The 13,497-nt window shown below is 38.5% G+C and overlaps 1 protein-coding gene across 1 annotated transcript in view; it reads left to right on the top strand.

Annotated features, from left to right (window-relative positions):
* The window catches only part of HDAC9 (histone deacetylase 9), a 275,406-nt gene extending 264,158 nt beyond the window's left edge, over window positions 1–11,248 (top strand). The window contains exon 25 of the mRNA XM_031066816.1: window positions 4,720–11,248. Coding sequence (XP_030922676.1) covers window positions 4,720–4,759 — 40 coding nt within the window. The 3' untranslated portion in view covers window positions 4,760–11,248. The remainder of the gene's footprint in view (window positions 1–4,719) is intronic.
* The last annotated feature ends 2,249 nt before the right edge of the window (window positions 11,249–13,497 follow it).

Below are 13,497 nucleotides of genomic sequence, written 5' to 3'. Positions count from 1 at the left end.
TGCTGGTATGGAAAATATTTCTTACCTTTGATGATTTTTGCTCCTCTCTGTGCTTTTTGTAGTTTCTTTGAGATGGAGTAAAAGCTGCATGCAGGACTCCAGGTCCTGGGCACATTGTGAATTTACACAGTAGCTAATACTGGGCATGTTTTGTTTCTGTGGCTTTCTGCTCCTCTACAATTAACTCCAAGCTCTCAGTCACAGCCATCACTGTTAAAACAGTTAAAGCTGTCCTCCCTCATTTTGTGTATTCTGTGTTTATTTCTGCATATAGAAATGCTGCTATAGGCCTTAGAGCTGAGTAGTATTGGCAATTTGGTGTCATCAGTTATAATGTTTGCTGACTACAATCTACTTGTAGTCTGCCTAGTCTTTTTGAGATGCTCTGGAGAATTCCTCCATGGTGAAAATTCACCAATATTATTCGGTGATTCCTGCTTTTGTTGTATTGTCAATCTATGAAAGGGCCTTCTTTCAACAACCAAGGTTCTTCTAAGCACTTGGATAAAATTTTTGGAAGACCTTCTTTGCAGAGGAAAACCACTTGATCCCTCTTCCCTAATTTCCTTCAGAAACTTTTAATAAATTTGAAAGGATTTCCATCTTTATAAGTGTTAAGATCTAACTCTTACCCAAATGACTATTGCCTGAATGCCTACTAATTCCATCACTGATTGTAGCTGCTTTCAATTTTGCCATACGGGCTTGCTGTACCTCCTGTGGTTTCCAAAAGGGGAATTGCTTTTCTTGTCCTCTCTACCTCTTGCTGAGTTAAGCTGTAGAATATGCTCAATAACTATTTCTTTAACAACATCCTAATCATATTTCCCTGGAACTTAGCAGACAAATATCATCTGCTCTTAGAAATTTGGCAATGTTTGGTGTATCAGTTTGTTCTAGCACTGATTCAGTTTAGGATAGTTCATCTGCAAGTAATAAAATCTTACTGACACATCTCTAGTGAACCCAGATATAAATAGTTCATTTTACTTTTGTGGTCTACCTTCCTTGATGCTCCTTTTATGCTTTGATCATTTCCTCTGATGTATTTTGAAAGATCGTTTTATTATTAGCTTTTATGCCTTTAATATGTTGCTTTTCAGACTTTCCTTTAGTTTGCTTCATTGAGGGTTTACATTTAACTTGCCAGGGTTTATATTTTATTTAATTTACCTTGTTTGGACGTTACTTCCTCTTTTGAGGGTATATATGTAGTTACCTTATTCTGCTCTTAAACTAGGATTTTTTTTGCTTTTAGTTCCTTTCTCTTTGATCCATACTAGGTCCATTTTTACTAGGATATATACTTACTCAGGATGTCTTATATAACCTCTTTAGACACTCCCCAAATCACCTTCATGATCAGAAATGTATCTCTTTTTCCCCAGCTCTTTGCTACCAGAAGATCACTTTTCAATTACAACGATCTTCCCTGAGACAGCTGAGTTAAATTAGGAACAGATTATGGCATAAAATAGCCATACCATGCCAGAAAACTCTATCTTTTGTTCAGTTCATACCTTGGAAACATACCTTGAATTTTTATTTTTGTGTGTGTGATAATTTAGCTAAGAGAACTTTCTGTAATGCTCTTTTACAAAAGAAGGTAAGAGAAACATTTTCTTTTTTGGGTGATGTACAGAGTTTATCTAGGTTCTTAAATACTACTTTTTAAAAAAATTGTCGATATCAATTACTTTTAATAGTTTTCTTGTAAATAATATTTATTCTTAATTCCCACAGTACAATATTTAAGATGTCACATGTTTTGCCAGATTTTATCCATATGGTAAAATTTTTGCCTCATCAATTTATTTTGCATCATTTTGTTTAGCACTAATTGCAAAGAGATTACTTCATTCTGCCATAGTCAGAATTCTACACATGGAGAGCTAGAGATGAACACTCTTCACAGCACACCAAAGTAAAGTGAATGCAGGAGGGCTCAGCTCCTAGGAACTTGCAGTTTAAATGAGACACAATGAAGCCTTAGAGAAAAATCACAGTTGTGGTTCTATAATCATTGCAATCTCAATTGGTGTCTTTCTGAGTTTGCTGACTGCATGGAATTGGTTTAGATCAGACCTGAGCTCACATCTGCATCTCGAGGAACTGCTCTGAGCATACAATATGGGATGGGGGTCCTGCCTGTTTTATGTTTTTATGCCAACTTCCTGTCAGCTACAGGGGGACTGGCTGAACTGATGTAACTCACAGTGACAAAGCTGAAGTAACACAAATTTGGCCTGTCAGACTCTGCCCCCTCAATTTTTCTTCTGACAACTTTTGATTTTGTCAGAATGGGAATATATTGATTCTCTACTCAGTGCTATGGGACTTACAGTGTTTTTCTCTCTGTCCTTTGGACCCAAAACAGTACTGGCTCTCACACAAAACTCTAGCCTGAGTCCTGAGCGTTATCTCATAAAAATAAATGTTTTTAATGATAAGCCATTGGATAAATACAGTGACTACTCTGACACTGATAAAATGAAGTTAAAGCATACACATAAGTCTTCAAAAGGAGACTGAAGAAGACTGTGAGAGTACCCAGACTGCAAGAAAAAGAGCTGAATTGCCATGGCACTCTAACCTTATCTCCCTTTCTTAAAAAGGACTTTTCATCTGGCACTTATATGTAAAAATTATTATCAGTGCTTATGTTCTGGCTGGTGAAGGATTTTGGCCTGTTGTTGGAATATATTGGAATATATTAGAATGTAACACTCAAGATCTGTGAGGGCTACTCCCGGCCCTCAGGAGCATCTTTGTCAGTGAAAAATTTCCCAGTGAAAGAAGTTCTATATAAGATCCTCCATTGTACTATGTTCATGAGAATGTCAGTCCCAGAAGTCAAACACATGTGAACAAACTGTTGCATGCACTGCTTCCCTAGGTTCTTATGAATAGTCCAAACCCCTACTCTCACTTCCAGAGGTTTTCCAGAGCTTCACTCCTTCCTGATCTGCCAATCACCACCTGAAATCTATTGACACATATTGTTTCTCATTTGCAGAACCTAAAAACTGAGCTGTCATACGCTTCCAAATTATCTTCTTTCCAGACAGACCCATAAGGTTCTGGCTGTTTAACAAGGGCTTATTGACCCTCTCTGTTGTGCCAGAGGACTTTCAGGTCTCCCACAAGTGGCTGGAGAGAGTGGAAGTGTGTGGTCAGCACAACAGCAACACACCCTACGAATTCCTCACCTGGTGTGTGATCTTTTATTGCACCTGAGCACCTCAGCAGCAGGCAGGGCTCCATCTCACCCTGGCTGCCACTGTGTGCTCTCTGCTGCAAGCCAGGACAAAGGAAAAGGAGGAAATGAGTGAGTGCAAAGGGGCTTCACCTCACTGCTCAGGAATGAGGGAGCCCCAGTGGTTACTCTACATAGGAAACATCCTCCACCATGTGGTGATGAACTAAAGATTTGAGATTTATCAATCAATCATCTTTTAGAGTTTATATCCTTTGGAAAGTGATTAGTCTGAAAAAGATCATCTTGTTCACATGTCATTCACCGGACATATTTTTCAACATACTATCAGTGATCATTCCAAATCAGAAAGGAATAACCTTTATAAAAATAATTTAAAGATGTACTGCTGATTTTTTCATTGGGAAACGCTTTAATAAATTCCAGATTAATTTAAAATTCTCTGGCTTCCTTGCTGAATAAACTATCAAAGCCCAAGCAAGCCCCCCTGATTTTTTTTTTCATGAGATCTCATGAATTTGTACTTTCTGAGGAATGTTTCACTGAAGCCAGTTATTATACTGACTTACAAGAATTAACTGGTAAACATCTCATTTATTAATTTACATTTACTTTTCTCCCCTGATTTCAAAATTGCTTGAAGTTACTATTTTAAAGTAGTTCTTAAGGTTGACAGACTGAGATGAAAAATGGTTTCTGTTTAAATTATTTGCCCTTCAATAGTGAAGTCTCTCCATGATCTCAGAAGCTTCCCATTTTATGATTGCCATCATATTCCTCAGGTTCAGTGGCTTGTCAGATACGAGGAATTGCAAGACTTGAAATCAGCTCAGCATATGTGTCCTCATCATTTTCTTATTGGTTGTCTTAGAGAGCTCGTCTTGCCTAAGGTGATAATTTCCCAGAGGTTTCCATATAAAAGATATAGATATAATCTGATTTGATATAATTATTAGATCCATTTTCTTTGATAGCAATCTGCTGATCAGATTCAGGATTTAGTCTCAAAAGTTGCAGGCAGGCAGGCAATATATTTATGAATATACAAAATCAAAAACTAGGGGACTGGAGAAGAACCTCAGAGGGAACACTTCTTGGCTACTAGTGAACAATTTTGCTTTAATGGTATGCGCCTGAGAAAAATAAATGCATGTATTTTTAGCTCCAAAAGCTTGTAAAATATAACTATCACAGCTATTTTTTTCATTAAATTATTTGATTCTGTTGACACAAAGCATGTACATTTCTGGACAAAATGTTATAAAATATTCTGACATATTTTAATATAAACAGGAACATTTTCGGTGATTGCTTGGATCTAAAATGTTTTTCCACTTGACATTTGTTTATACTTCCTAGGAAAGAAACTCTATTTATGGATAGCTGAATAACACAAATAAACATCTGAGAGAGCTGAAAAATCAGCTTTGATTATGCATGGAAATCTACAATGTCATTGTGTACTCTTGTGCTGAATTCTGATTGCCTGTTTATTTTTACAGAGCTGCTGGTGAGCCCATGGAAGAAGAGCCAGCCTTGTGAAGTGCCAAGTCCTCCCTGATATTTCCTGTGGGTGACATCATTGTGTATCCCCCAAAGCACCCTCAGACATGTCTTGTCTGCTTCTTGGGTGGCACAGATCAGATGGAACATAAACACTGGGCACAAAACTCAGAGTAGCAGCTTCACTTGTTCTTTGGATGGACTTGAAAGAGCCTGAAAGATTCCTTAAATGTAACCGCCACAATTCTAGAGTTACAGAAAAAGGGACTTGGGAGAAAGAGCCCAGAGCATGCTTTTTTAATGCTGTTTGACCCACTCACCAACACAAATTGTGAAATAGAGTATTGCAAAATTCTACATGATAGATTATAGATATGAGAAATACAACAGCCAGCAACATACTCTGTGAACTCCGTGAATCACTTTCTGACACTTTTTACTGGATAATTTTTTTCATACCGTGTTAAATTGTTAATAGAATTTGTTTTCTTTGCTCCGTGTAATGAAGAAAAAAAACCCCACCCTTATTTTATGTGCCATTTTTTAACCTCCTGTAATGAATTCTTAGCTGAATAAGTGAAAAGCGTTTAAATTATGATGAGGGATTTTAGCTAAAGGGAAAGCACTTCTTATTGTACTATAAATCCCCTGAAGTACTGTGCTTGGTGGTGCTTTATTTTCCCTTCCCTATTCCTGGCCATCCCTCTCCATTTCATGTGAACTTTTCTATCATAAAAACACATTCACGATTCTCTAAAATTATCTTTTGCCTTCAAGAAAAAGTGCTGTACCCTCTGTAGTTGACAGTAGCGCTCACCATATGTGCAGCAGAGATCAAGTATGGATAGTTTTTCAAACGTGTTTTTGGTTTGTTCTGAAATGTTTCTGCGTTCTGACTCCAAAGCAGCGACCTTCAGTAACTGCGTGCAGCTCATTTGGAGCTCAGGTGTTTCTGTGGAGGTTGTGTGGGAGTGTTTTTTACAGGTCGTGTTGTGAATACCAACTGATTCTTTTATGTAGTCCTGCACCAAGAGAACTGATGTTGCTTAAGAAGCTTCAAAGGGTTTAGGCTTTATTTTAGATCCCCGAAGTGCAGCAAGATCTCCCTGCAATGTGACTTTAGCTGTTTAATTCCATGTTTGAGAACGTAACATAGAGTTGTGCCTTTAGCTGAAAATGAACGCTTAAACTGTTACACGTGTTGCCTTACTGTCAGAGAGAGAGAGAGAGATGGGGCATGTATGTAAGAGTACTTCAAATGAACAAAACTCTGCTACAGTAACTTTTATTTTGTTTACAACTTTCTCACCTAATGAACCCCAGGAGATACCTGGAAGTATTCAGCTTGCAGTATTTGATAGCTTGCTCAGCTTTTAAAAGCAAGCGATGTTCATTTTTTATATATTTGCCAAATTCAAAAAAGAAAAAAAAAGAAAAGGATATATATTAAAGCCATAAGTGAAGACTGTCATGCTTTTTATTCTGAAATCTGAAAGGAACCTTAATTAAAACAAGATTTTGGGGAAGGCCATGATATGAAAGATATGGAACAATATGGTTTCAGTTATAGGCAGACTCAAACCTGTAAATCAAAGATGAAAGATTTCACTCAAATAGAATTATATAATTCTCTTTTGTTATGCAGTCAGACTATATCTTTCATGCATTTGGGTTTGTTTACGATTAGCATTTTAATTTTAAAGACTTTTGTTACTTATACCAAAGCTCTCCACTACAAGTTAGAAATCTGAGGCATGCTTTGAAAAGGGAAATCTAAAAAAAGGGATGTCATTTCCTATAATGTGAAGTAAACTTTTATTCTGAAAGGTTTACTCTGGAATGAATGTATACCCCTTAGAAAGGGAAATAAAATTCTGACCCTCAGAAAGTGAAATAAAATTCTACCCCCCATTTACAAGCCAAAACCATGCTCGTTTTAGTAATGCAAAGAGTCCCATCAGGCTAAATTAACTCCTGGTGTAAGCCACCTTGCCTGACTCGGGGCTGTTTTGAAGGGGTTGTTCACATGACTAAAGCAATCAGAAGTTCCTCCTGCATTTTCAGCAGACTTCTGATGGCAATCTTACTTGCCATTTACTGCAATTTTGTTATGGTCATCAAAGAAAATTCACCTCAAGGAAACCAAGGGTTATAGCTGATGAGTTGGGTAATTTGTAGAGCTTTTCACATTTTGAAATCATGGCTGAAAAATTTTAATTGAGTGCATAGTAACATTTTAAAATTAACCCTAAAATCTGTTTGTGTCCTTAGTTTGCATAAACTTGCATATGAATTGCAACCTGAAATGTGAGTTACAAGCTTTTCCAATCAAAGTATGTCTTCTGGGGTGCAAATCAGCTAAAGCTGTCTTTTTTAGCTGAAAATGCTTTTAAAATGCCAGAGTAATTTGAATTAAACCACATGATAAACTCACACTTACACATTTGTACAGATGTAGTCCCAGGCAGATATCTAGACGTGCTGCTGGTTGAAGTTAGGATCGTTTGGATAAACAAGTGTGCTAATAAACTGCACACAGATTGTGTCCAGAACTCTGTTCTGACTGAAGTCAACAGCAAAGTCCTCTTTGATTTCGATGGGAGATGGATCAGCCCCTGCTTTTCTTTTCCCCTTTAAGTCAAGAACACCATTGCTTTTTGATTATGTCATTCCTAGGCATCTTACAGCCCTCTGGGAAATGATTGAGGCTTATGGTGAATATCAACACTTCCTTCAAAGCAGACCTGGGCTTTCTGAGAGGGCAGTTTCACTTGCTGCTGTTTTCTTCTCACAGTATTTTTTATTACTGTCAATAGCTCCCTATGGACTGGAGTTAAAATATCTTCCAGCAATTTTAGTCATAGTTCTAGGGAAATATTCACATAGACACTCTTAAAAACTGCCCAGTTTTAACTGGATTCAACAACAGATTGCAAGAATTTCAGAAAGATGCATGAATTGTGTGTTTCAAATGTAAAAATTCTCATTTTCCATGAGATTTTGATGTCTCCCAGGAGACATCAAAGTCTCATGTCTCCCACAGACCTTTCCCACTACTCTAGAGAGATTGACACCTTTGAAAATTTAGCCCCAGATATTTCAAGTTGGCTGCCAAAATATCTATGTCTGAGCTTAGATTACATCTAAAACTGAGCTGAAATGCATAAACAAGATGGGATGAGAGTGGTTTCTGTGTGTGATTCCATGGGGAAGGTGAAGCTGAGAAGGCAGCAGGGAGCACTCGGAGCCAGGGTGACCTTCTGCCTGGTCCTGGTGGTACAAGGGCTGCAGGCAGGCAGAAGGACATCCCACAGTACCTCCACCCCAGGCTGCCATTGCCATTGGCAGCAAATCTCTGCCTCATGGGGGAATCCTGAATTTGTGCTCTGCCCCTGCACCAATGGCCAACCACCAGAAAGAGAGATGCCTCAGCAGCAACTCCCAGTAAAATGCTTGCTCCAGTTCATTTTCTTCTCTAGCATTAGGAATGAAGAATTAAGCTCAGTTGAGTTTTTCTTGTATTACTATGCTTTTCTCATACTTTTCTTGTATTCTTAGGTCCTTCAGTTCATAGTACAAACTGAAACCTAAAAAGAGACATGACTCAGGAGATCAAGAAAATAATTTTTTTATCCAGCTTAAGGCTCTTACCTGGGCTGGAGTAAGAACAGTGATGAGCAGCAAATCTCAGAACTGCTGAAATCTTCATGAGTGTCTTGCACTTCATTTTTGGACTCTGTGGAGGAATCCTGTATATGCTCATTTGGTTTTAATATAATTTGCAGCTTGATTATATGATCTCTTTTCAGGCAACATTTCTAGGGGGTAATCAAAGTTTTTGGGAATTTTGCCAGTGTAAAGATGACAGAATTATTCCCTTTTTTTAACCTTCCTAATTTTTCTTTCAGTGCAAATGAAGCAACTAATTCCAAGTAAGTGAATCTGAGAAAAGTAAAATCATTAAGCTATCTTAAATAAATATCATAAAAGAAATGGAAAATTTTATGCAAATAAAGATGGCTATGCCTTTACTTTGCAAAAATGTCAACAACATGCTGCAGGCTGAATATAAGTGGCAAAACAAGCTTCTCTCTATTTTAGTTGGTGTCTTATCTATGTGCAGCCTCTCTGAAAAGCTGAGAGTCATAACCGGAGATGAAATATTAGAAAGGTTTTGCTGCAGCCAACACCAGAGGTCCTGTAGAGAACAAGAATGTAGAGACTGACTAATTTTTGTAGACAGACAGCAGGACACTTTCAGGGCAATGTGTCTGGGACAAAGAATTAGAGGGAACTTTTCCAAAGGCACTGATGGCTGTAAAACAACTAACTCCTGTTAGCTTGCAGGGGCAAGGAGGTGCTCAGCAAGCACCTATTCTTTGGGACATGTCCCCTCTGTCCCACCAGCATGCCCAGACTCATGCAGATGTGAACCTGGCTTGGCTGTTTTCTCTCCTAAGCAGCAGCAGCAGCAGCAGCAGCACCAGCAGCCGCAGCAGCAACAGCAACCATGTGTGCTGTGTGTACTGTGCATTTGCCCAAGAAGTTCTTAGCCCCCAGCAGACACTTCATAACATGACTGATAGGGGAATTTTTTTTTCCTCAATAGTGGCCTTTCCAGAAGCATAGCAGTGCATGGTTGTTTTATTTTTAAAGGTCACAATAGAGCTTTGTGAGCCATTATACTTTTTTTTTTTTACAGACTCCATGTGGAAGTAAAACAGAATATGTACCTGGGGAGGGGGGATGTGGTGTGTGGAACCTGCCACAGGAAAGGATCTCTCTTAAATCAAGTTGCTGCTACTTGCTTTTTATCCTGGATTTGAAGGAGTTTGGGTTCTAAATTGTCATTTAAGATCTTTCTTTGTCATGTCACTTGCTTTGTTTTTGTACCTGTAATTGAATTCACTCTTGTAACACATAGAAAACCATCTGAAAAAAGTCTGGTTTCTGACAGATTCCCTGCTCTTGGTGTGGGAATGAGAATAGCTTATCTTTGCCACTTCTCGCAGCAATTAAATGCTTCATTTTTGTAACAGATCCAAACTGCAGCAGTATTTTAAGAGTACTATTTAGCTGGCTGTCTGCTGACTGTTAAAAAAAGAAATTGTGAAACTTACATTCCTCTCTAACCTCAAAAGAAACCCATTTTGATTTTAACAATGTCATTTTTTCACTTGATCCGAAAGGGTTTTGTCCCATGAGATCTTGTTACTAGCTCAGTTCTAATCACTAGTAAATCACACACTACACAAAGTGAAGACCAAAAAGGATGGATGTTCCAGCAACTCTCAGTTATGCCTCTTCTGCACAATCCTTCATCCTGCTCCAGTGCCATGCTCTGTGGTTAAGAATGTTAGCATAGATTACAGCAAAATATAAATTGTTCTGCACCATCAAAGATACTGCTCTTTGGATGTCAATTAGCACTCTGTGAGCTGGGCTGTCATTTATAAGGGCTGTGATTTGTGACAAAGACATGCTTCTGTGGGGATGGTCTAAAGACAAGTGATGCATGCAAGCAGTGGCACTGGTGCTCTGTGGTCAGAAGGATTCTGTGCCAAGATCTCCACACATTACCCCTTTTTCTCCAATGCCTGCATGGTCAGAGGCACATTTGCAGTAGCAGAGCCATGGGATGTCCTGATTCAAAGACCGCTTAAATCCCTCTAACAGGCTTTGGGTAATTGGGAGGCAGCTAGAGGAGGAACCCAAACTCTGCACTCAGCCACACAAATCTATATAAAAAGCCCAGGTAAAAGATCTGAGGTTTCCCCCACATAATTTTTTCTGATATGAAGTGCCAGTTCTGCACCTAGAAAAGTCTGTCTGAAGGAAAATTGACTCTGCTGGATCTATTCTGCTGGCTTTCTGAGCGTGTATACGTCATGTGTTAGCGGAACAGGTTCATACTCATGTCTCTTGCTGCTTAGTTGACTGCTATTTTAAATTTCATGATTGGCTTAATATTCCAAGTTAGGATGCAGTAGGAAAGCATAAAGCAATACCTGGTGAAGTCATAACTGAGGCTTTCAAAGCAAGCTTACTGCCATGGGTTTTTACAAGACTGACTTTTCGGTCTAGGGATACACAGCTGAAATGTCTATTTTTTTCGTAGGAAATTGATGTTGCTATCTGTTTCCATGATAAAAACCAGTCCTTTTGCTCAGAGTTCTGAAAGTTTACCTGTAATTTGTCTTTCCAGGCAGAGTAGATTCTAAAGGATAAAGCATCAGTGGGACTGACCCAAAGGGCAACATTTTTAAAGGTTGATAGTAATATTTCCATAAGAGTAAAAGGAACCATTGTTATTATTCCTGATACATTTTTGTATCTGCAAGTATCCAATGAGTAACATTAAGTAATATTGTGCTCCAGAACTTTGTTGATTATAGATATATGAGCATTGGATTGGCGTGAAATAGTCTTCAAGTTGTTAAAATCCCTTTTGTTTTGTGTTTTGTATAATTCTTTGGCTATAGTCTTGTCCTAGTGTTAATAAAAGCTATTTGAAGTAAGCTAGTTCAATACTCTGAGGAGTTTTTTTTGCCTGTTTTATTTTTTAATCAGTGTGACAAAGAAGTAGAGCTTTGAGCATGCCACCCTGGTTGGATCATAGGATTCTGACTGTTAAAATATAAAGGGGGAAGCATGGTGAAGCTGGAGTGCATAAAAAAGGAACCACAAATGTTAATGTAAAAGTAATGTTACATAGCAGGCTAAAACACACACAAAGCAGAGCATTGCAGAGCTCCAGCTCTAACACCAAGCTCATATTCTATAGTTCCTTTGGCTCATTGTCCTGAGGCGTTGCAGAACACATATTTCTCCTCCCAGTGAAGCAATTTAAATAGTACATGCACTGTTTGGAAAGCTGCAAGGCCCCTGCTTGGTGGGCGGAGGGGAATACCCAGCACTGTGCAGCAATGCTCTGGGTCACAGTATTGCTCCGGCCCTGCTGCTGCTGTAAAACTCAGAGCTGTTACCTTGACAGAACAGACCTGTTTTGGGAAAGGCACCCACAAAAGCAGGGGAGTGAGGAAGGAGTGTGTTTGCTGTGAGCACGTTTTGATCACTTGCACATTGTCAAAAGTAGCTCACAGATTGAAATTGCTTCTGTGTGTGGACCTCAATGCACCTGAACGTGAAAACTGAGCAGAGAGGAGGGTAGCTGGGAAGTACAGGCTCTTTGTTTGCACATGGAAACCCCTACCTCCTGGCATGTATCCAGTGCTGCTCCAGAAGGGGATTAAAACCAAGTGAAGAAAAACAGCATCCTATAATTTTAGCTTTTTTCATTCTTCAGGATAACACATCTTTTCATTTTCTGGGGAAAAGGACCCCAAACCTACAAACACACAGCTCTATTCCATCAATAAAATACTGTTTGAAAATCTGAACATGTAACATATAATCTCCTTGGCATATTTCAAAGAAGTTCCATGCACAGAGAATCTCAATCTATCCAGTCCATCTATCTATCTATCTACTCTGTTCTGCTTGTTTCCTGTGATTCCATTGTGATAAATTGCAGAGCCCTGGGATAAATTGCATTCATCATGTCTTCCTGGCTGCCTCACCTGCATTTTGTACATTAAAACCTCTCTCCTGGGTCTACTTCTAACATTCCAACCTTGTGAGAGATTCCAGCTAGACACCCATTGCTGCTTTAAAATCAACCTGCCAGAATTGACCTTGCCTTTGAGAAGTGGAGTGGTTTTTTTTTTGAAACCTTCAGACTGAAAATGCTTCTACGAATCTCCTGTAGATGGGTGGGAGTGAATTCTTTCAGATTCCTCCTTTCATGTTTTTTCACTGCTTCCCCTGGAGATCCTCCTCCCCAGGAAAAATCTTTCTTTATATTGGCAGCTTTAAAAGAAGTAGCAAGAGTTGGATGGCTCTTTGTCAGAAAGTGTAAATAGCGAGGGAAATCTGAGTGAATATGTGCTGAGCCACTGCTCTTCTCCCTTATTTCCTTCTGTTTTCCTTGACAAATAAAAAGAGAAGGATATAAAATTATGGAATTTGGTTTCAGTGTGCTAGAAATCCTTTTTGTTTATTTGTTTCTTTTTAAAGTGAAAAGTTTAGTTTTTACCTATGCTGTCACGGTGTGCAGGTACAGTACTTTATTCATACAGGCTTCCTGGAGACTTGTAAAGTAGGGTTTCACAATTCTTGTTCACAATTCTTTTTCTGGGGTGGCCTGTAAAAGGGAACAGGTTCAACAAAAGCCCAAAATGAAATTCTGTACTTTAGTAGAAGCTGAATAAGGGCATGGATCCAGGATTTTGTGCAAAATTTATATTCTTAGCTCATATGCTGCTTCTGGCTGAACTTCTCTGTCCACATATCACCAAAAAATACCCAGTCTATTAATGGCTGTCACAGGAAAATCTTCATAGATTGTTAATAACTGAATAGAACATTCCTGGTAAGATCCTAAATTACCTCTCCTGTGGTATATTTTATGTTCAAACAACATGATTTTACAGCATTCAGATGGTTATAGCATTTGAATGCATCGTTCTTTAGCTATCTAATTTAATTAATTAGTCTGTGATAAAGTTATTAGTTGTTATCAAAACAAAATACAAATCAATCAATCAATCAATCAGGGTAAAAGCATACATTAAAAATATTTATATTTCTCCAAGGCAGTATGGGTTTGTTTTCCATATTCAGAGTATCTACACTAGCTGTGACAGAGGCCCAGCCTAGCTGCATGCAATTTTGCCAGACTCTACACAGGAACAAAGAGTAGGAGGATAATTGCCTTA

The sequence above is a fragment of the Geospiza fortis genome, unplaced genomic scaffold (assembly GCF_000277835.1).
Source record: "Geospiza fortis unplaced genomic scaffold, GeoFor_1.0 scaffold138, whole genome shotgun sequence".
NCBI classification, from domain to species: Eukaryota; Metazoa; Chordata; class Aves; order Passeriformes; family Thraupidae; genus Geospiza; species Geospiza fortis.
This window is presented reverse-complemented; position numbering and strand designations above follow the sequence as displayed.